Genomic DNA, 23,961 nt, shown 5'->3' with positions numbered 1-23,961 from the left:
TGTATACTATTCCTGCCATGAAGCTGGGATTTTAAAACCTTTTTAACTCTTCTGATATACTCCTTTGTAACCAGTGCTTTCATCTCTTTGTGCAGTATATCATTGGCTTCTAGTATTCCCAGATACTTATAGCCCTCGTCCTCCAACTCATTATTATTATTATTATTATATAGAATGTTAGTCTAATTTTATGTTGCAGCAAATCTATGAATCTCAGGGATTATCAGACCTTACAGAAAATAACGATCGTTGACGACTTAAAACAAGCTGAATTTGGTATGTAATTTTAAAACTTTAGTTTTTATTTAGAAGCACTATAGTCAATGCCAGTACCTCAAAGTGAATAATTGGTGTCCTTGAAATGTTTAAAATTTGATGAATTTGTCCCAATCACCACTATTTGAAGTCCTACAAACTAGATAGTACAAAGCTGTGGCAATATACAAATAAATTTCAGTTTCTTTGGAGTCAATATTCAATAAAAATGTTCTTGGAGTTGACTGTGAATGGAATTCTTCGTCAGGATCAAAGGTAGTCAACACAGTCAATGACGAAATTTAAGTAACTGAAGAATTTCGGTTTTCTTATTTAAGCCTTGCATATTAATTATTATGTGGTTTCTAATTATTATGTGGTTTCTAAATTTAAGTTTTAATACTTTCAACACTACTATATAACAAATAATTTGAGGACCCCGAACTCAATTTTGATTCTCTACTGACTTTGCTGATTTGCACTGTTTCACTTTGTAAAAGAAGTGCGCAATGATCGGAGAAGGTAGTGTTGATGATGAGGGTAACAGGTCCTCAATCTCGTTACAGGATGTTATGCAAAAGAATGACGGGAATGTTAGCGAAGATATGTTATCCCCGGCCCCGCAACATTTCACACCTTTCCTGAACTCATCCACATCCTCTGAAAGTACTCAACAGCGACAAGGTAACACTCTTCAATACCAGTTTGCCTACATTAAAGACGGCACTTGTAACACCTGTAATGATGCTCAAGCTAATGACACTGCTCTTACCTGCTTTTTGTGTAAATCGTCATTTCATGCTGTTTGTCGAGATGCTGATAAAGATAGGATTAATACTGATGTAATCTGTCCTCGCACTTTCTTCAAAGCATATTCCGACAGAAACGCAACCAAGGGTGTTAACAGTTCCAGATTTGGGACTTTTACGTTTGTGTGTAATGTCTGCAAGACACACTCTGAACAGAACTCCGCAGTCAATGCCGAAAGTAAAGTCGACCTGATTGACAGGCGAGTAGATAATCTGACCCAATCTATGGAGGACATGAAGGGTTTACTTATGAAAGTTGTGAATATGAAAACATCTCCGGACATAACTGAAATTTCTTCTCCTTCATCTCCAGCACCAGTTGCCCCTTCATATCGCTCTGTATTAATCATGTCCAGCAAAACACCAGAAAATCAAGATCAAGATCGCAAAGATGTTGACAAAATCATCAAAGACAACGCCATTCATGCTGACAAACGGTATGTCAACAAGAAAGGGGAAATTGTGGTTGTGTGTCCGACAACGGCTGACAGGGAAAATCTCGTCAAGAAAGTATCCCAGCAACTTCCAGAAATAAAAACGCACCAGCCACCAGAACGTTTGCCCACAATCTCTGTTGCTAACCTTGCTGATAATTATTCTGAAGAAGATCTAGAAGACCTGCTCCTTCAAGCTCACCCCAACATTAAGGCATTAAAATCCCAGGGTGAAACATTTTCCGTACTAAAAGTTAAACCTCAGATCAAAAACAGCAGCAAGCATCAAGCTACTATACGAGTTAGTAACAATATCAGGAAAATCATAGAACAACAGGGAGATCGGCTATACATCAGTTCGTTTAGTTGCAAAGTTTATGATCAATTTCATGTAAAACGATGCAACAAATGCCAAGGTTTTGGACACTACAGGTCGGAGTGTGAATCAGAAAAAGCTATTTGTGGTTATTGTTCCAAGAATCATACGTCAGAAGATTGTCCAGAAAAGAAAACCAATAGTCCTATCCCATGCTGCATTAACTGCTCTAAAGGCAAGTATCGGGATGAAAGAAACACACACACGGCATTTGATAGGACATGTCCAGCTTATGTTGCTGAACAGCAGCATCTCCGCAAAACTATCAATTACTACAGTTCAAAAAACTTGTAAGCAGTGGTCTGAAATCCTCTCCGACAGAGATTCTTGGCTGTTGCTGGAATGTGAGATCTCTCAATAATAAGATTCAACCAATCATGGAATCTATAATCGACCAAAGAATCTCTGTCCTTTTTGTCACTGAGACTTGGCTCACCAGCATGAAGAATGATGTTACTGCTACCATCAAGTCTTACGGCTATAACTTGATTCACTACATCAGGAAAGACTCCGTTAAATGCAGAGGCGGAGGAGTTGGAATTATTTATAATTCAAGTGATTTGAACCTTACTCCTGTGTTTGATAAGTGTGGAGATACGTTTGAAGCAGTTTTAGGCAAATTTCGGGACTCATCGGGTGATACTGTCCTCTGTGCTTGTGTTTACCGACCAGGGTCATTGACTGATGTATTTTTTGAAGATTTGGATGAGTTTATTGGGAACATATTCATGAAATACAAGAAGTTTTTAATCTGTGGTGATCTTAATATTCATTTGGATGAACATAAATCAAGAAACACGGCCAAACTGACTGAAGTATTGGCCAGCTATGGACTGCATCAATACGTGAGAGATCCAACTCACAACAAAGGACATATTCTGGATGTTGTAATCTCCTCCCATCAGATAGTCAATCCAAAGAGTGTCACAGTAGACTCGCACACTTCGGAAATGTTCCCAAACTGTGACCATTTCCCGGTTACTTTTAGCCTCACAAAAACAGTTGCAAGCAATCTCAACAAGAAAAAAGTTATCACATTCAGAAATGTCAAAGAAATTGACAAAGATTGTTTTGCGGATAATCTTGCTGAGGAATTGGTTACTGTAATGGATCCTGAGGGTCTATCACAAGCTGAAATGCCGTCATTTGAAAGCCGCATCAGCCTATACAACTCTAAGTGCCTAACTGTGCTGAATAACCATGCTCCTCTCCTCACAAAGGAAATCAAAGAACGTAAGTCTGCCCCTTGGTTCGATGGTGAATATAAAGCACTTAGAAGCCAAAGAAGAAAAGCCGAGACAAAGTGGAAAATCTCCGGATCTTTAACTGACAAGAAACACTATGAATCAGTCAGAGAGCAGTGCACAGAACTCTCAGACAGGAAGAAACATGAGTTTTTCAAAGTCGAATTCATAAAGCATTCCTATTCTTCTAAGAGTCTTTTTAGATTTGTGGACACCTTTCTTGATCGGGATAAAAGCATTGTGTTGCCTTCGTCGGAGTCTCTCAAGGACACAGTCGAAAACTTTAACGTATATTTTCAGGAGAAAATAAAGGCAATACGTAATAACTTTGATCATGTGGAGTCTGACGATCAAACGCCCTCTTACTGCGGAGAAAAACTAGCTGAGTTCTCTCCAACTACTCTAGAAGAACTAGAGGAGATAATCAAGGCATCTGAGATCAAGTCTTCTTCAATTGACCCTCTACCTGCTAACATCTTTAAAGAAAACCTTGAGGTTCTACTACCCGTCTTAGTTGACATAGTAAATGCTTCATTATCTTCTGGCAGTATTGATGGCGCTAAACTAGCTCATATCACACCCCTGATCAAGGGCCAGGGATTGGATAGTGATAATCTCAAGAATTACAGACCAATATCTAACCTTAGCTTTGTAGGCAAGTTGATAGAAAGAGTAGTGCTCAGGCGTCTAAATGAACATCTAGAAAACAACAACCTGAACATCCCACAGCAGTCTGGATACAAATCAAAACACAGCACCGAGACTCTGCTTGTGAGAGTTGTTAACGATCTGCTCATTGCATCTACAGAAAGCAAGGCAACTGTTGTTCTTCTCCTAGATCTCAGCGCAGCTTTTGATACAGTTGACCACTGCAAACTACTGAACATCCTCAGAAATGAGTTGGGAATAACAGGGACAGCTTGGAAATGGTTCAGCAGCTTCCTCACAGGTAGATGTCAAACGATTAAAGTTGGAAATGAGGAATCTTATGAGATAGTGATTAAGTTTGGAGTCCCACAGGGCTCTGTGCTGGGTCCGGTCCTGTTCAACATCTACATTCGCTCTTTGTACTCAGCAGCACATGATTTGAACTTCTCCATCCAGGGTTACGCCGACGATCATCAGCTGTATAAGAGTTTCAAGCCAAACGAGGAGCCCACCGTCCTTATCAACGATGTTCCCAAATGTTTCCAAGAAATTAATGACTGGATGAAAAAACATTATCTACAGCTCAATGCAGGAAAAACTGAGATTCTTGTCTTTGGGACACCGCTTGTTCTCCAGCAGCTGTCTATAGGGGGCGTGTTTGTTAACTCTGAGACGTGTGTCAGGCTGTCACCTGTTGCAAAGAACCTCGGATTTCGTCTCGACTCTCAACTAAACTTCGGTGAGCAAATCAAGCAACTTAAAACATCGTGTTTTCTGAAACTAAGAGACCTTGCTAAGATGAAATCATTCCTCACAACCAAACAGATGGGAACACTGACTCAAGCAATTGTAATCTCATCGCTTGACTACTGCAATGCACTTTACTATGGTTGTAGTCAAGCCTCAATTACGCAGCTGCAGAACATTCAGAACCGAGCATGCCGTCTGGTTTTTGGATTAAAGAAGAGAGACTCAGTCGAGGAGAAGCTCAAATCCCTTCATTGGCTCAAGGTGAAGGAGAGGATTGAGTTTAAGTTATGCTTACTGATTTTCAAAGCAGTCAATGGTGTTGCTCCTGCATATCTGTGTGATCTAGTAACATTTGTTAGTTCGAGTAGCAGAAGAACTTCATCCTTACACCTACCCGTCGGATCTACAAGATCACACCCAAGAGCGTTTCAGACTGTTGCTCCGAAAATCTGGAACCAACTACCAATTGAAATTAAGACTTGTTCCGATGTTGATCTGTTCAAAACATTATTAAAAACTCACCTGTTTAAGAAAAGTTATGGCATGAGCGATTAATTGACAATATAATAACTTTATGTTATTTGCTTAAACTGTTTAGGATGCAACCTAATGTCATGATCTTTTTGAACTTATTAGCAATTAGACTGTTAGCTCGCTTCACAAGCATGTCATCTTCGTTCCAAAACTTTTTATGTCCTATGCATACACTCCTTGATAGTTATCTTGATCTAGTATCTTTGTTTCACACAATAGAGCATAAGTTTTGTGGTTTATCCACTGGGCTTAGAGTTTGTGTTTAAGCTACCAACTTTTATTATTATTATTTATTATTTAACATTATTTTTTAGCTATTAGCTCATCAAAAATCATTTGCATTAGCATAATCAATCTGATAACTTCAGATATCCATGATTCAAGTAGCAACTTGTGATGATGTATTTCTATTTCGTATCACCAAGTTCCCTGACAAACGGATTCCAAAGAGCCTGAATGATATCCTACAGAATGGTGATATCATCAAGGTAAGAAAAACACAAACTTTTCCATACCATTCTGAGGTGAATTGCTGAAATTGTTTCAATAATTTTGAGACCCAAGAATAGCTAGCTGAAACATTCACAGGTTGGTGTTAACATCGAAAATGATGCCAAGATGTTAAGAAAACAATACCAGTGCAATTTAGAAGGTTTGGTAGATTTGAGGAATATTGCTGTAACCAAGACAGCATATGGAAAAGTATTACTAAAAAAGCTCCAGAAATTTGAAGAAGAACTGGCTATTCTTTATCCAGAAGACAATGAAGATGTAAAGTTTTTTCTCGTTTTCTCTAACAGTGGGTATCTTGTTTGAAACAGTTGTAATCACTTGTACTGCATAATATTATGTAGGGGTAAAGGAACATTTCTATTTTTAAAATCGTAATATTATGTTCATACCAAGATTCTTAAATTTGGACTGTTCTTAAGTCTTCTTGCTCATTTTAGTTTGCAATTTTATAATTATTCAAGAGACATGAATCCTACTTGAAGCCTAACTCCAGGAAATACTTAACCTTGAATCGAAAAGGAGAAAGAAATCTAAAAGATACAGCTGGTGTCCCAAATTAGGTTTGGGCTCATTAACAGAAGATTGCCTTGGTGTCCGACTTCAGAAGGAAAGCACTGCAAGATGGCAAGGTTTGCATTTTAATATTAATTTTTTATCCATACAATAAATATTTTCCCTGCCATTCTCCCCTTAAATTTCCCTTTCTGACTACTACTCATCCTCACTTCATAATCTGAATTATTTCAATAATTTTATTGATGTTTTTCATTACATATGTAAAGCATGCATTGAGTTGAATATCAATTTATTATTAAATACATAAAATCACATTTTTCGAAAAATATTTATTTTCCACCATGAATGTGAATATTAAATGACATTTAATTTGATTTGTAATTTTCACTGATTTTACAATTAATAAAATACAATATAATATATGTATCATGATATTCAGATGATTGGGAAGCATACAGTCTCAGCCAGGAACAAGTCAACTATGCAGCTGCTGACGGGGCTGCTGCTCTTGATATATTCTATGCTCTTATGGTGGAGAAAGATCTAGGAGTTCCTTTTAGTGTTTCAGAGATTGAGTGGGCTTCTGATATAAAAGATCAGCTCACAAAATTTTGTGGAAGGTATTATATATTATATTCTTTAAATATCCACAGCTTGGTAATTTGTTTCCAGTTTATCTTTGATTATAATATGATCAATATGATAGTCTCAGATTTTAGCTGCTTTTAATTTCTTTTAATTACATTTACATAATAATTAATCTGAACTAAGCGAAATAAGATATTAATGTTTGCTACCTAACTTCAGGGCAATTGGGCTGAATGTAAAACAAAAAAGTCTTGTGAGCCAGTGTTATTCACAAATAACAGCTCTTGATAAGGAGTTTGATCTTACTGATTACATGACAAAACCGGTTCAGAAAAATAGTGAGTTGAAACTTTTCAGATTTAGAACTAATTTAAAGTTGTTTTTTCCCCGGTAAAATGTCTCTCTCTCTCTCTCTCTGTTCTGGTCAACGGTTTCTGGCCTCTTACTAAAAGATGGAGGCCTTCTCACCGTGCCCACAGAATGCAACTCCTGCTAGCTGCACGCCAGGACTCCCAAAGTATATACGAAATCATAAAATAATAAATATCAATGCAACAGACCCCTGGAGTCTTGAAGCTGTCACTACCTGTCTCAGAGCAAACCCACTTCCGTTGTAGTACTTCTGCGGGCAGACAAGGGACTTCCGAGCAAGGTCAAAGCCTGGGAAATATGTCTCTATGCGGAGATGGGCCTAGGTTGAGTTCCTAGTATGGGATTTAGCGAAAGTTCCTGGTGAAGAATCCTAGGAGGTTACCCAAAAGGGTTTTCCCTATCCAGTCTTGTCGACTGTTCCACAGATTTGAAGATATGATTGTAGTTTACTGTTTTTAAGGTAGAGTTTACCAATTATCCTCATTCTGAACGTCATGATCTGGATGCACTTGCAGAGGAGGTGCTGGGATGTTTCTGCTTCTCCTGAAAAGTGTTCAAAATCTTGCGTCTCGAAGTTGACGTTGTTTGCCACGTTCTGAAAATAAACTAGTGGGCTGTGACCTATCCTGAAAGCGACCATGTAAGCTATCTGAGTGAGTTCCAGAAAAATTAAAATTCCTGTATTTATATTTGTGGAGGAACATCTCAAGTGGAATGTTCCTTTGTCACTGAGTGTGGCCTAATTGGGAGGAAGGGTTCTGGACCTATGAAAATTGTATTCACATTCATTTAATTCTGGCAACTGACAGTTTGTGAACATTATGTAGACTATGAATGATGATTGTTTGGAAAATTATTTATGACACTTCTGACCTTCTGTATTAATAATAATTGTACTCAAATAATTATTATGTAAGTTTTTCTTTTATCACCAGAAAATAAGATGAGACAACCAGCCAAGAGACCCAAACTATATGCAGGTAAAATAATAGCAGTCGCCTATACTAGGCTAAGAGAAGCTGTTAAAGTTATGTTAACTAAACTTACAAAACACAATCTGAAGTATATTTTTATAAATGTATTATTTTGTCAATACAAGCTAACATAGAATATCTTCAGGATTTGATGAGCAGCTAGCTAATGTTCACAAAATTGTACGGAAAAAGCCGCTATACGAGAACTGCAAACTGTATGCTCCTGACGGGACACTCCTCTGTACATGTAACAAAAGAAAGATAAACTGGTATCTTAGTAACAACTTGGCTGAGCCTATTGAACAAGCTGAGGGTGAACCAATTGCTGCTAAGTTACTCTTTGAACCCTCTGGAAAACCGTTGGATAGTTCAGACTTCTATTGTCAGGACAAGATAAATGAATGCTGCTGTTGTTCTCGAACCGAGGAGCTTGTTAGAAAGAATGTCATTCCTAAAGAATACAGGAGACACCTGCCTGTTGAATTTAAAGATAGACAGTCACATGATGTAGTGCTGCTGTGTGTCCAGTGTCATTGTTCTAGCAATATGTTTGATAACCTGATGCGAGAAGAACTGGCGACAGAGCATGGGATTCCCATCAATTACAAAAACAACTTTATGGTCTTGAACAGGACAAAATCTAGTGTTCGAGCAGCTGCCAAGGCTCTGACAGCAACAAACAATATCATCCCAGAAGAAAGGAAACTAGTGCTGAAACAGACGATTACTGACTACTTGGGACATGAGCCGTCAGCAGAAGAGGTCATGGAACTGAAATGTATATCCATTAATGATATGAAGTGTTCAGGTAATGCTCCAGAGCATGGTAGTGAAGTGGTGAAGAAAGTTATCGAGCAGGACAAAGTGGAGGACTTCATTGTAAGGTGGAGAAACTTCTTTTTGTCCTCAATGAAACCGGAGCATCTCCCCAAGGGGTGGAGTGTTGACCACAAGACAAGGGATAAGTTAAAGGAGGCTGAGTCAGGGATAAATGAGATAGATATTCTGGAAAAAGAGGGGGATGAGGTAAAAATGGTAGTTGGTAACTTCAGGGAAAAAGAGGATGGGGAGATAGATGAAGAGAAGCCGGAGGAGTCAGCGAAGGAAGCTGTATATAATATAAACAGTGATGATTCTCATATGAAAGCTGAAACAATGAGTGTCGAATAAGTTATTTAGTAGTGTCCTATAAGGAATATTAACCAGTCTGGCGACAATCCGGACGTCCAGGGGGAGAGGGGTGGTTTCAAAAATTCGGACACACCCGGACAGGGGGAGGGGGTGGTCTGAAAATCTGCGATTTTGGCGGACGTCCTAAGTAGATGGCCCCTAATTGGAACTTGTTGTTGCTGAGCTGAAACTGTAAAGGACAAAACAATAATTAGGTACATGAATGTCGACAAAATGATAATATTTTGGAGTTAGGTTACGTCGTGCAGAAAGGATCTTAGCTACAACTACAAGCTGCGCCTCAGAAATGATTTGCGCATACTGCCGTCAAAATTTATCCGCATTTCCGGTATTTTAGGATATGAACATCTTGTTTGCCAGCATTTAAACGTGCGCATTTTCTGCGCATCACTTGCAAATTTAATTACTTTGACAAGAACTGAGGCAATTTGCATTTTCAACAGTTCGGACGTGGATTGTGCTGAATTATGTGATTTGTTCTAACAACTCGACTACGATCAGCAGTCAATACTCATCAAGTGATGGCAAGCACGACTGACGGTTACACATTTTAACATCAATTCAAATACCCTGTGGTCAATAAGCTGTAAATTTCACATAGCTGAATGCTGAGTCTTTTTAACAGTAATTACTGGTTGGAAAATGGATATCATAAATGTTGCACTGAACAACATATTTAATATTAGTTAGCCTTCTACTGTAGAAACACATAAGTGAACTACTTTGAACGCCAGTCCTCGTCCCTAAGCTCAAAATTTTCATAAACAAAATTGAGCAATGGTTCGGGCAAAATATTTCCACGCCGGTCAAATGCCGCCGCCGCCGACCAAATATGGCTCCACTCCGCCGCCTATGCGTTTTACAGCGGCGCCCATGTCTGCTTTTACTAGAATACATTTTTTCAATACATGTCTTGCTATTATATTAGGGACGATACGGTAGTGTTCGTAAGAGGATGGGGACTTGTCCCGTTGTGATAAACAATTTTATTTGTTGAGTTATTCTTTCTGGCCGTTAGAGCATACAAAACTTTAAGTTTTCACAATATTTGTCAGATGAGGTTTAAATTCCGTCGTTAAGTGCTGATCTACGCAGTGTGGCATTTTCCTATTGAGAGTGCAGTGCCTTTGTGAGGGATTATTACTATTTGTATTAAATATTTGCTAAGATAGTTTACAATCAATCAAACTATTCCGATGTTTCTTTCACAACAACAGAAATGTAAAGATTTATTATAAACAGTAGTCGATTTAATTGTATTTGGGTTTATATTATGTTTTTGTATTGGCAGTTGATCAATAGATCTGCACTTATTTGTGAAATGTATTAGTTTTTACTAGCAATGAAATCTGTGAATCGATTGTTTTTTTTCTGCTTGAAATTAATTTAGGAGCTTGCTAACTTTCTTGTGTAAAATTTCTGAACACAACATTTCTGAACACAACACTGAAATAGGATATAGGATCTGATAGAACGGAATACACACCTAAAATAGTATGGATAACAATTACTCGTGTCAGCAAAAGATCACTGTCATCATTGACACCCAGACATGTGACCAAGGTAATTTGCTAATTTGCTAAAATATGTGCAATGTAATAATACATATTATATGATATTCGGTCACATTTATCTATTTCAATTATTTAGTCCTAGACCATCTTGAGTATACTCAAAAATAAAGTTTATTAGCAAAATTATTTTCAGTCATTGCTGAGTCGATATTAGCCCAACAAGTTCTCGGCATGGACTGTGAGTGGAATGATAAATCAAAGGTAGTTCAATCGACAATTTAAAGTTAATACTTAATATTCTTAATTTTGTTATCGTGTCTTAAAATGTACTATATTTACTGATTGAAAATTTCTAAAAGATAATATCTCAGTGATTCACATCTGACAACTTCAGATTGCCTTAATTCAAGTTGCAACTGTTGACGATGTTTTCCTATTTCGAATCACCAAGTTTGCTGATAAACAGATCCCAACGACCTTACGTGACATTCTAGAGAATCCCGATATTATCAAGGTATGGATAGAGTTTATATTATCACTTGCATGATAACATTCTGTTATTCTTGCCTAGCTAATTGGGGGGCTCTATTTTAGCAACAATTAATTTCCAGCACATTCCTGGCAAATGGTTTTACTTCTGATCTTATTTGCAGTAAGTAAATTGTTGAGAAACTAAATTTTTGCAATCTTTCATCAATTCAGGTCGGTGTTGGCATTGAAAACGATGCTAAGAAGTTAAGGGATGATTACAAGTGCAACTTGAAAAGTTGGGTGGATTTAAGGAATTTGGCTGTTAACACGAATGCATATGCGAAAGTCATACTGAAAAAACTAAAAGAATTTGAAGAGACACTGGCATCTGAGGAGAATGAAAACAAAAAGAAAGCTGAACGATATGGTTGGAATACTAAGTGGGGGTTGGCCGGCCTGACAAAGGATTGCCTTGGAATTCAGCTTCGAAAGGGCAAAGTCAAATGGAAATGTTTACTTGCTGATTATTTAAAATCAATTATTCATAACCTTTTTCATCTCCACATAGATAACTCGGGCGACCTCCTTCAGGGTTGTCATTGCCCAGAGACAGACAGAGCATCCTCATGCTATCCTTTTGTGAACTATCTAGGTACAGCTTTAAACCTTCTTTTTAATATTTTAAAACGTCTTGGTAAAACTCATCTTAAATCCACAGACGATTGGGAAGCTGATACATTAATGGAGAGACAAATAAGCTACGCTGCGGCTGATGGCGCTGCTTGCCTTGATATCTTCTACACATTGATGTCTGAAAAAGAACTGGGAACTTTCAGTGCTGACAAATTTGTGCTTGATCCTGAAAATTGTATTAAGTCACAGCTTACTGACTTAAGGTAGTCAAATTTATTTATTTAATTTATTTTCATAATGTTACTTTAGATTCATACATGTATGTATTATCATGGCATTCTTATTTTATTTAAATGACTTCTCACTTTCATTTTGTTGCAAAAATTTGTAAACGAAAGCTGATAATTAACGGCGTTGGCTACAATCTATTATCTACATCATCCCAAAGTTTTGATGTGAATTAAACTTTCTTCATTCAATAACTTTATTCCACTAATAATCAGGCTGATTGAAAGAAAGACACTAAAGGATCGGTCTCTTAAGAATAGTTGCTTCAAACTGATAACTGAAGAGGAGTTTGATCTGACTGATTACAAGACACAGCCTCCCCGTGGACAAAATAAGAAAATGAAGACATAATTATGCATTTTTGATTAAAAATTGCCAGAATTTTTTCTATTTTTTAAGTTGCTCATTAAATAGTGTTATTAATGATTTTATCTTATTTACAGATTCTCGTTCATTATAGAACAATTAGTACATAGTATAATACTAATATATATTATATATATACTGACGTTCATTTTCTTTCAAGATTTAAAGTTGATGTTTTGATTTTGAAATAATATAATGGTTTTCAGGTTTTTATAATGAGTTAAAAAGTGAATTATTTTAGATTACTTACATAACTTGTCATATTTATATTATACAGTTCATACTCCAACGTTTTCGTGTGTATGATATTAATAACACAGTATAAAGGTTTGTCAGACTCAATGCAATGGCAAATTACTATACTGCCAGAAACATGATAATATACAGGGTGGGCCAAAAGTCAGTACCCATACGTTGGCCTTAATAGCTCCGCCGTGTTTTATATTTGAGAGCTGTTGCTTTGCAGATGGCATACTGTACTTACTGGTTCGAGGATTCCGTCGTCAAAATTTGAAAATTCGAATATTTTAGACCACGCCCATTCAATATTAAAACACCTATATTGTTTTCTCTGAACATGCTGAACGCCTAATGTTTTCAGAGACGGTAGATTATCAAATGTTGCATATGATCTGAAAACATGAGGCAAAACGGAGTAGAAATGACGAAGTTATCAAGCATTTTCTGTATCTCGTTAACAAAATTGACTGGGTGATTATGTGACACCGTGACACGACACCTTAATTGGGCACCCTTAACAATTCCCATAATGTTTAACGGGGTAGCTAACGGGGTAACCTTATCACGTGATTAGGTAAACCAATCACCTGATCACACGTAATGAATAAACTCGTTATGCTTCATATCTCGGTAATCTGAGAAGCTACAGTTCTAATTCTTTCAGGACAAACGTAATTCGAATGGCCAAACACAATTCAATAACATTTAGCTTGATCCGACTATCCAAACTATAAAATAAATGTGAAAATGAACTTCCATTTGAAAAAAATGAACGCGAATATTTTTCGAGTTGACAAATTCCTCAAACCAGTGGTGGTACTAAGTCATACCAGAAGGAAGTATTTAAATTGGGCACTCAGTGACTCAGCTATAAAGTCCAACGTATGGGTACTGACTTTTGGCCCACCCTGTACATAATATATTTAAACATAATAATATTATGATTTGACAATTCACGAGGTTGATCTGTTATCATATATCTGTTGTATCTTTTGAACTGTATGTATATATTGTATTGAGCTGTTATCATATCTATCAGTTTTTTATCTATCAGTTTTTCTTATTGATTTATGTTTTGAACGAAAATGTTCATTAATTGTAACTAAGAAGATTCTTGACTATCTGAACTCTTTACCTCTAAACTGAAGGCGAGTAGCAGGCGTATTAGCTAGTAATAATAATAATAAATTGAAGTTTAAGAACACCACTAGAATCTAGATAACACCACTAGATAACACCTATTAAGATAAACTTATACTCAGCAGTGTTTAATCTAGTCATCCCAGATGTGTGCTGTTTTTTCGAGTATCCACTTATTATTTTTTGGTTCGTTTTTTGGTGTGTCAATAAAATCAATTATATTGTATGCATACTATTTTAAATTCTGTTTCACTCTTTAATCTGTTATTGTCCCCTTAACCATATTCAGTCTATTTGATTTTGTGACTCAGGTCAATATCATTACATATTTCGCATATAAATATACGACATATTTTGAGGGAACGCCACGACATAACCAAATTATTGTTAAATGTTGTTACGAACTAATTTAATTTCAAAAATAATTGATTACAAAATTCCTTTAAAAACAATTTTTTCATGACATCTTACCTGCCTTTTCTAGGCAAAGCATGTCATGAAAAACGTTTCCGCATATATTTGATGAGATGAACGAATATCTGACATATCTGACGGGGAATATCATATAAAAGAATAATTGTATCAAAATAGTTCAGAATTTTTCAATAAATTTTCCCAGGACTCGCCTGTAGCGGGCTTTGCCCCCCTGGATCGAGCTCTGCCACTTTGGATCATTGTGGGGCCCAAAAATTCCCCATCGGGTGATATAAAAACCACGACATATTTCACCCAAATATAATAATATACGACATATTTTTAATGATATTGACCTCTGAGGAGAGTGACTGTTTTTTAGGAGATCCGCTCCGACATGGGCACCGTATTGTGTAAATTATTTAGATATATTTTATAATTTAGTAAATACTAAATTAAATGCTGTGTTTCGTTTCGTAAATTCTTAACTATGCAAAAATTGTATGCACGACTTGCATGAAATTAAAATGAAAAGTTTTCAAATCAAGACAATTATTTGTATAAGTGTTAGTTTTAAACTAATTGCAACACTACAAATCTATTACATTTATTGAGGAAGTTACAGACGGAATTGATTTAATGTAGTTAGAGGAGTTCTAACTGTCCTCACGTCCGTAAATGGAGTTTTCTTTCTATGAAATAAGATACATATTACAGATCTAATGATACCCTTTTAATCGTGACCCGGTCATGATATTAAAAATCCAATTTTATTTGAAAACATTTCAAGTTTCATTTGATTCGAGCTACTTCGAGCTTTTGGAGAACAAGATTTTGTTTTTAAAGTTTTAAAGTGATAAAAATAAATGACTTGCATAACACATTATTAATATATAATAGTGAGACATTAACCTTTAATAAATACAACCCCGAACTAGATATGTTCTGAGTAGCTGAAATAAAGCTGAAATTCGGGACCCGATCGAGAATATGTCATACACATGTCGACAAGAGATCATAGTCATAGAAGACTCTGAAACTTGTAACCGAGGTAATCGCTCAAAATCATCAAATTTGGATCGAAATAAAATTGTATACTTAAATGATCTTTTATACATATTTTGCGTTAAATTGACATTAATCTGCTTTTGAAAGACTTGTAACAAATTTACTACATACTACACAAATTCACTACCGCACTACACAGTACTTACTTGTACTTGAAAAGGTCTTCTCCTAGTCGTTGGAGTGGCCTGCACCACATAGTACAACTCCTTTCTCCGATGTATTAGACCTCTCCAATGTACCCCTACACAGTCATTATATTAATTTTTTATTTCAGCTTTCGAAGATTACATCCTAAAGCCAGCTCTGCAGTTCATTGGACTAGATTGTGAGTGGAACACAAACAGGCCGGTACGTATTTAACTTCATTTACTCTACTGAAACATCCTCCGCCTTGCTAGACTTAGTACAATTTATTGAAAACAAACATTAATTAGTGGTTCATGACCGTATCAGTACTATTACCTTGCTCACTGTCCAGGTATCACTACTCCAAATCGCCACCCCTACCATAGTCCTCCTGGTAAGGGTGTGTAAGCTTAACTTTACACTTCCTGAAAACGCCAAGCTAGTTCTTGAGGATCCTACCATTTACAAGGTTTATTATTATGGCTTCATAGTGTTTCTTTGACTCTTTTACAGTGTTTTAATTGGACAAACAGAATTATAAATAATAAGCCAACACATATTGGTAGGTTCGTTCCAAAAACTTTGTGTTAATATCATCAATAAGTTATTATTGATAAAAATGTGAGCGATTTAAGTATAGTTAATTTATTCAGGTGGGTGTGAATATAGAGAATGACAGTGACAAACTGGGAGAAGATTGTTTCTGCAAGATAAAAAGTTGGGTAGACCTGCGGCATGTGGCAATACGCAGTAAATCATGGGCCAAGTGTATTGTTGAGCAGGTGGAGAATCTAGAGTTCACTCTGCAGTATTACGACCAAGTAGACCAGGTAAGAGTAGGTGGGTTTTTAGAACGGATTAAACTTTCACAACTTTTGTCAGCTACATTATTTTTGTTTGTGACGACGTTTCTATAAATTATTCTTGGTTCCCCACTACCGCACATTTCTTAAAATGGTTATATAATTGAAATTCTACACTTTTTGTTTTCAGAACTCTGAGAGTGCAAAGCAAGCGAACGTTAAGCGACTCTGTTGGTGCCCCAAAATGGGTCTTGAGTCCCTGATAGCTGACTGTATGGTCCGAACACTACCCAAAAATACGTCAGCAAGATGGTCAGGTAAATATCAGACCCTCGTTCTGTAAATGATTACGTACATGATTTATTGACCGTCAGAAGATTCATTGTAGTAGGTTCTGCCTGGTATTTAAAGTCTTAGAAAGATTGTTTTAAGAAAAATATTGTTTTTCAGATAACTGGGAAAGTAATGTTCTCCAATCAAACCAAAAGACCTACGCGGCTAATGATGCTACAGCCTCACTAGACATATTTGTAGCTTTAGTTTACTCTTCTGTCAGTGGCAAAGAACTCCCTGTCGACGAGACTTTCGATGTTGCTGTTATTGTTGACAAATACCTCAACGATCTAGAGAATGCCTGTAAAGGGTTACTTGATGCAACATTTATGCAGACAAAGGAAGATATGAATAGGATCTATGGAGCGATTGAAGCAACAGCTCCAGACTTAGATATCAAAGCTTACTACACCAAACCGCAGTCTACCAAATGTTAGCTCTACTTTGGCTACGAGTTTTAATTTTTTTGAGCATTTGAAATCACTCAACAAAGTGTTTTTAAGTTTCATAAAAACAACATCTTTCATTTCAGCGAAAAAGGAGAAGAACGAAAGGAAGGAATTCTATAAGAAAAAAGCCCGAGAATCTGCCACCCAAAAGCCAGCTTCTCCTAAGAATACATTCCCTGCTCAACCAACCCCAGTTAAACCAATCCCAGTCAAGATGCACACAGAATCAGAACACTTACCTACAGCGGAAGAATCTGACTTAAACCCAGATCTAGACTCGTCCAGGGGCTCTCATACTATCCGTGAGATTACACAAGCACTTGCTCACACTAAACTTAATTCTAAAACTCTGACCGAGAACTTTCTTACCATGCAGTCCGACAAAACATCTTCAGACGACATAGAGTCCATAAACTTTCTCCATTTTCCTATTTTGTTCTATTTCAAGCACATTACAGACAAGAAAGCCTCTTTAATCCCTGGCTACAGCTATGGGCGTGGTTCTATCCCACCTGCCAACTATAGGCGACTCAGAACAGTAGACTCTGACACTCAAACTGAGTTCCCATTCAAGGAAACGGATTTCAAAAGAGTGTTTCCTTCTTATGTTAAATCTGGTTTAATCAGTGAATCAGAACGAAACTCCAGTGCAAATACTGATTGCAGCTTAATTTTCCGACCCCAACCCGTAAACAAACCTCTTTATCGAAGAGAGTCCCCCTTACCCAATTCGACTACAGACGACGAACAGTGTTCAGTATCCAGCTGCACCTCCTCAAATTATCAATCTTCAGTCAGTAAGAATAGTAAATCCAAGGGTCGTGGAAGAGGAAGAGGAATGGCAGCTTCTTCGATTGGGAGTTCAAGAAATATGGACAGTGACGGTGATATCAACTTGAAAAAAGGTCGAGGTAGAGGTCGTGGTGCGATAGTGTCTGAGACCAGAGCTCCAAAATCAGATGCTGGAGCAGATTTTGAACCAGAGAAAGTGTAAGTTGAGATATATTTTACTTTCAACACGTGATTAGAATAAAATAAATTAGATATCAATAAAATAAATCAGATTTCAAAAGTTGACAGTCAACCTGCTCGTTGCCATCGGTCACTATTAAAAATTGTAGTTTGCGAAGGGCGCAACGTCTCTTTTATTGATGTTAATCGCGCGAACAACGCGCGTATTATTAATTGAAACTTTCGTGGAATTTATCAGTCCACGTTAAACGTATCTTACTCGATATCAAACTCGTATCGGTCCGCGTTCGCACTCCAGCTTTCATATCAGTGAGAATTTAGCATGTCCATTTACTTTCAGAGCCTTCGACAGCTACGATATCAGATACCAAGATGCAGACGAGGGTGGAAATAGACCAAACGCTTTGAACCTGTTAGTACAATAGATCCTTATCGTCCTTATTATACAGCAGGGTGTCAGAATTATCGTGATTATCGACGAAATTTAACTTCTTTCGGACTCCGTTTTTAGACTGAACTGTAGTATAAGATTATCTCTCGAATGATCAAGACTGCATAGGAAACTGTAATGATCGTTCCTAAAAGCTTGGGTAAGCTAAAATTTCACGCAAAATTGTCTACGCGCCAATAATTATGACACTTAGCTAAGACATATTTAAAAGGTGCGAAATTCCGGTGACCTAAATGATTTGGGACCGAAAATATGGGATTTTTTGCCGAAAACCAATTCATTTCGTACCCCAAATTAAATCATGGTATTTGGGGATTTTTTTCATTTCTTAATATTTTGCTAAAATAAAACCCATCATTTGAGAAAATCAATAAAAAAAATAAAAAAATATATAAATTTGAAAAATTACAAGTCAATTTCCTCTTGATCTTCTTGATCTTCTGGTTCATGGACGTTTCTCTCTCAAGTTTAGTCCCAGGTGTAATACTAGTGTTAATTTGTTAGATGAATCATATTGATAGCTTAGTATAATAATGATAGTAAATCGACTAAGTCATAATTAAAGAAAATATGTGAAAAATAATTTTGGGGAAACATTATGGTGACCTAAATTTTGGTAGTCCGAAAATATGGAAAACCACCGCATTTCGTACCTTTTAAATATATTGTCTCGTAAGGTAATGTTTCCTCGAAACCCCAAATCTTATCGATTTTATTTACTGAAATCTACGATTTTCATAGACGATAAGCTGGTACATTTTCAGGGATGATCGATCTAGAAGACCTACTGAATCCTCAGTATCCTCAGCTGCTACAATACGTACGTTCAAATTACCACGTAAAGTATCAAGTATCAATTATTCTTATCAATTATTCTTATCTGAACTTCGCTTGAAATAGATAATGTCACATTTGTTACACACCGTAGTGCAATTGTTCTACATATTCTATTACTCACGACATTTCAACAGCCAAATGTAGAACTGTATCTTACAAACATCTTCCAATACAACTCGTGTAAACTGTAGAGGTTATACAATTTGGCACCGATCTTCATAACCATTAACCAATGTAGATTGTAGAGCACGTGCAGTAACAAAGCCTGTTTCAGGCTCGGACCACCTGCCTGCATCTGAACCCGCCTCCTTGAAGACTCCATCCACTGAACCCCAAATTACCTTGCTCTCACCTTCACCAGGCACCACCCCGAACCCGAAGGGGGTTTTGTTCTTAACTGACTCAGTGCTGAAGCACATTCCTGAATCCTTTCTCAGTAATGTTTGTGGTTCAGGACTAAGGTGCACTAAAAAAGTTAACTATAGACTGACTCAAGTGTTTGGTTATACTTCAGATTTTCCTCATTTCGACTACGTGATTATAGCCTGCGGAGTAAATGATCTTGCTAGATATGATCACACCCCTCAATCATTAGCTGCTTCTGTCATACCGCGTCTCAGGGTAACATGTTCGAGATACAAAACGACAATATTCCTGTATTCAGCCATTATTGAGACTAAACACGGCTGGCTAAACAGTTGGATAAGTGAATTTAACACAGCTATGTTTGAATTTGCCGCTCAAGTACCGAATTTGTTCTTTTTTGATGCCCAAAACGTGCTTGAGAAGGACCCCATCACACATTCAAATTTTGGTCGGAACGTTTTTCGTGATGACATACACATCACAGATAAGGCCCGCAGGGTCATTGCTAATGAACTTGTTTCCGGTATTAAGCTACTTGTAAACTTAGATCTGGAACGATTTGATCAGGCCCGTATCCAACTTAAGTCATGGGATTGGCCACTTCGTTCAAGCTTTCTTGAACGCCGTCGTTGTTTTCTGCCAGAATTCTTCGGTGCGATTCCAAGTTTTTGATTTAAAAACTTTATTTAAAATGTCTTCTCCAATCTCGCGTCTATGACTTTCACTTACTAATATTTTGATAAATATACAAATATGATCGTTTTCGTGTCTTATTACACATCAGTAAATATAAATTTCCCTATTTCTCACTGACCATGATGTTGAAGTTTCATAGATCATTTCTGTTTCACAGTTAGATAAATTGGCAACTTTTATCTCTTCACCTATGAAATCACGAAGATCTATGAACAGTTTCTCAAGGGGTAAAAAAATAACCAATTATAATTCACCTAACAGCCGATTATTCACCTTACAATGCAAAATGTTTTATCACGCTATTCCATCGAAACCGCTGGTTAACGAAGCATGATACTGACTATGTCTAAATTTTCAGGTCAACCGTCAGTAGTTTCTGAAACAAATCCTCAGCCCGAGCTCACGACACCAACAAACTCCTTTGTAAACGCTCAACAGAAATCTACATTCGAAGACGAATTCTTCGATACACGTTCAACATACAGCACCTTTTCTATTCAGGACTTAATGGCTGATAATGTACTTGATCAGCACCCCGCTCCCGATACTAGAAACTCATTCAACGACAGAGGATACTCTGCAGGCAGTAGAGGCACTTACAGTAATGCTACCGGTAATAGAGGCAGTTACAGTAATGCCGCCGGTAATAGAGGCAGTTACAGTAATGCTGCCGGTAATAGAGGCGTTTACAGTAATGCTGCCGGTAATAGAGGCGGTTATAATAATGCTGCTAGACAGGGCAATATCTCAGGAAACGTGTCCTCATCTGCTCGGCAAAGCAATCCGTATGCCAACAAACCTTCCAGCAGACCAAACCACATTAACCAAAACTATGAGTATAAGACTGATGTGTTTCGTCAAGCGGTTGAGAGAGGAGCAAATAGTCTTCATGTTGGAACAGGAACAGGTGAGAGGCCTCAAAAAGAAGTTGTTGCATTCGACTGGAATAAATTTAGGGAGGAAACAGGCATACCCACTGCATCCGAGTCCAGTCCGAATAACACTGCTCAAATTGTAGACCTAGAGTTTTCTGATGATAGCGATCTCGACTGATTAGATCATGGAGACTTTTCTGTTTTTGACTGCCGTTGTTGTGATGATCACGACAGTTAGTTGTAGTAGGATTATGGAGGTGGGCTTGCCACTCTTCTGAATCCAGCAAATTGGTTTGGGTAGGAATGGGACCACTGCCCCTTCCCCATTGCAGCCAGTTATTTGTTTAAACAGTTAGGGTTTAACCAAGATTAAGAGTTTTTTGGGTTTATCGATCGAGTTAAGAAAAATTGTTGATGTCACTTGATTTTCAATTAAATGATTTTTATTCACATGTTTTTTTCAATATTATTGTTATAATTGCAAGGATACACCTCTATTTCAATGAAGGACGAATGATTTTAATGTTAAAGTGTCACATCGAATATATTTTTGCGATTTGATGGTAAAGAAATACTATTTCTGACCGTTGTACAGATTTAGTGAGGTAGGAAATGTTTTTATTATCAAGTTTATTGTTTCAGTACCAATTGAAAATATTTGACATAATTATTTGTCTATTACTGCTCTGTTTATCATTACTAACTTATCAATGGAAAGTTAATCATGATATGTCAAACGCCTAAATTGAATCATAAGATCAAGAAAACTGCTTTTATCAACATTCAAATTTTCCAAAACGACTGATGTTTTGCTTAAGATCTGGGTAAAATACATACTTCTTGAAGGATCTCACAATCAGAGAGAATCCATCTGCTTTTCTAACTAATTAGATTAAAATTATCGTAGGAGCAGGTATGTTTGTAGAATTGCAACTCAGTGCTAGTCTGGTAAATATTGAGAGTTTTATCGCAGAAGGGGATGACTTCCGATGGTATTTGAAGGTAATAAATTTAAACTATTATTATTAACTAAGTGTGGTACAATGATGATTGGTTAACTATTTTCCTGCAGCAACCTGTTTCAGTATTCCAGATTATATGCGTTCAACCCTATCAAATATACTAAAAATGAATCTCTATTCTCTAAATTTGAAAGATAAACAATGATATCTCCGCAGATAAAGTGTTCTAACTGCGGCGAAGTACCCGATCATTTCGTGTATGTCGCTGAAGACGAAACCTCCGAAGTTAAAGGAGGACGAGGGTCTGCCAATCTGGTTGCTAAGTGCAAGATGTGCAACCGAGAGAACTCTTTAAGTATAGTCGGTGAGCTTTTTAACGGGTGACACTCTTATAATATTTGTTCCAAATCCAAGACCGTCAACGAGTCGAACTCGGTGCGCGTTTTGGTAGATTATAGACCTTCGATGATCATGAGCTTTTAAACCGTTCAAGTGCTGCTGTACCATTCACATCATTCTAATTATAATGATCATTGATGACGTGTTAATTGCTTTTATACGTATGTCTTTGAAATGCTTCCTATCCTCAGAGAGCAGTGTTAAAGGCTATGCTAACGACAGTGTACAGTTTGCTTCCATTGTAAAGTTTGAGTGTCGTGGTATTGAACCTGTAGACTTCTCTCCCAGAACAGGTACAATATTTTGGAATTTGAGCATCTTTCTGTCTCTTGCTTTGAAAACGGACATTTTGATTAGCTCTCACGAAATTAGCGTTATTGGTGTAATAGTTTGGTTACATAACAATTTGGCTCACGGTTACACGAATGCATTAATATATTTGTTATCTTTCTACCATTCCACCGTGCTATATTCCCTTTCAGGATGGATAGCGACTGCAGCTGATAGCGGGGCCTCCTTCCCTGATGTAGATCTTGGAGAGAAGGAGTGGTGTGATTACGATGAAAAAGAGGTGAGTCCTGTGCTTTATATTAGGCCTATGTGCTTTCTATCTTGTAGTGTTTCTAGAGTTTTATCACTAAAAATTCTATTTATAATGATATGTCTTCTGTTTACAAACTTTCATTGATTGATGCATAATTTCAGGATCGAGAAGTTGGAATTTATGAATTGAAATGGCAATTTAAGACAACGAAAAACTGATCACCGTGTGGAACTTCTTCTTGCGAATATTTCTCGAGAAATGGAATCTCTGGTATGGAGTTGCTCTATCAGAACTAAGGGAGTGTATCAGAAAGTTAGAACAGTTATAGTTTATAATAGCCAAATATAGTGTTAATAATTTTGCTCGGTAATCCGAGAATTTGTGTGAAATTTTTATCGCATTGCACTTGCAGGGTTTTTGATGAAGATAATATTATTGTATTAAACCATGCGACTTTTTGGTGACATTGAATTTGTTATATTATTTGAAATTGATAGTTTTGTTTTCTATTGGTATTGATAACAAGCCTAGCGTTTTAGTTTTACCCTCTTCCCTTTCCCATGAACAGTGTTTAGGGGTCGTTCAAATATTACGTAATCAATATTTTAGCAATTTTCACCCCCAACCCCTCCCTTTATTGATTGTTTTCCCCTGGAAAAAACTTTTCTCTACGTTTCATGCTACGCCTACCCTAATCATTATGAGCCGAAATCATTGTTATACTTATGATGTCCGGCCAAGCACCTTCCCAACTACTTACTTTAGCAGCCGGATACCCGATCCATTCCTAAATTTCATCACTATCAAAGT

The 23,961-nt window shown here is 37.0% G+C and overlaps 4 protein-coding genes across 8 annotated transcripts; all 4 read left to right on the top strand.

The window, feature by feature from the left end:
• The first annotated feature begins 203 nt into the window (after positions 1–203).
• LOC134821860 (exonuclease 3'-5' domain-containing protein 2-like) lies at positions 204–10,523 on the top strand. 2 transcript variants are annotated; one of them, XM_063832677.1, is made up of 9 exons: positions 204–276; positions 458–531; positions 5,419–5,538; positions 5,639–5,821; positions 6,057–6,192; positions 6,519–6,699; positions 6,887–7,005; positions 7,975–8,019; positions 8,159–9,238. In XM_063832677.1, the coding sequence occupies exons 1-9, from the start codon at positions 207–209 to the stop codon at positions 9,181–9,183; spliced, it is 1,953 nt and encodes a 650-aa protein (XP_063688747.1). In that variant the 5' UTR covers positions 204–206; the 3' UTR covers positions 9,184–9,238. The 2 variants fall into 2 exon arrangements, with proteins under 2 accessions (XP_063688747.1, XP_063688751.1); XM_063832681.1 differs by lacking the exon at positions 7,975–8,019 and having other exon boundaries at positions 8,159–10,523.
• Positions 10,524–10,657: 134 nt separating this feature from the next.
• Positions 10,658–12,547, top strand: LOC134821879 (bifunctional 3'-5' exonuclease/ATP-dependent helicase WRN-like). The gene is made up of 6 exons (XM_063832691.1): positions 10,658–10,767; positions 10,912–10,979; positions 11,113–11,232; positions 11,421–11,700; positions 11,908–12,085; positions 12,326–12,547. Exons 1-6 carry the CDS (start codon positions 10,701–10,703, stop codon positions 12,459–12,461), a joined length of 849 nt encoding a protein of 282 aa, XP_063688761.1. The 5' UTR covers positions 10,658–10,700; the 3' UTR covers positions 12,462–12,547.
• A 2,314-nt stretch (positions 12,548–14,861) lies between these two features.
• On the top strand, positions 14,862–23,676 carry LOC134826104 (CXXC motif containing zinc binding protein-like). Its single transcript, XM_063838381.1, has 6 exons — positions 14,862–14,888; positions 22,157–22,248; positions 22,425–22,572; positions 22,799–22,900; positions 23,090–23,178; positions 23,313–23,676. Exons 2-6 carry the CDS (start codon positions 22,162–22,164, stop codon positions 23,367–23,369), a joined length of 483 nt encoding a protein of 160 aa, XP_063694451.1. The 5' UTR covers positions 14,862–14,888; positions 22,157–22,161; the 3' UTR covers positions 23,370–23,676.
• Positions 15,207–22,006, top strand: LOC134826103 (uncharacterized). Of its 4 annotated transcripts, none has more exons than XM_063838380.1 (11): positions 15,207–15,321; positions 15,613–15,686; positions 15,817–15,933; positions 16,118–16,294; positions 16,458–16,584; positions 16,718–17,032; positions 17,133–17,351; positions 17,844–18,039; positions 18,362–18,433; positions 19,237–19,292; positions 20,730–21,928. In XM_063838380.1, exons 1-11 carry the CDS (start codon positions 15,261–15,263, stop codon positions 21,422–21,424), a joined length of 2,109 nt encoding a protein of 702 aa, XP_063694450.1. In that variant the 5' UTR covers positions 15,207–15,260; the 3' UTR covers positions 21,425–21,928. The 4 variants fall into 4 exon arrangements, with proteins under 4 accessions (XP_063694450.1, XP_063694449.1, XP_063694448.1 ...); XM_063838379.1 differs by lacking the exon at positions 20,730–21,928 and adding an exon at positions 19,584–20,416; XM_063838378.1 differs by having other exon boundaries at positions 17,133–18,039; positions 20,730–22,006.
• Positions 23,677–23,961: the final 285 nt, after the last annotated feature.

This window comes from Bolinopsis microptera, chromosome 1 (genome assembly GCF_026151205.1).
Source record: "Bolinopsis microptera isolate Bmic1 chromosome 1, MBARI_Bmic_1.0, whole genome shotgun sequence".
In the NCBI taxonomy this organism is placed as follows: Eukaryota; Metazoa; Ctenophora; class Tentaculata; order Lobata; family Bolinopsidae; genus Bolinopsis; species Bolinopsis microptera.
The sequence above is the reverse complement of the archived record's forward strand: the minus strand, read 5'-3'. Positions and strand labels throughout refer to the sequence as shown.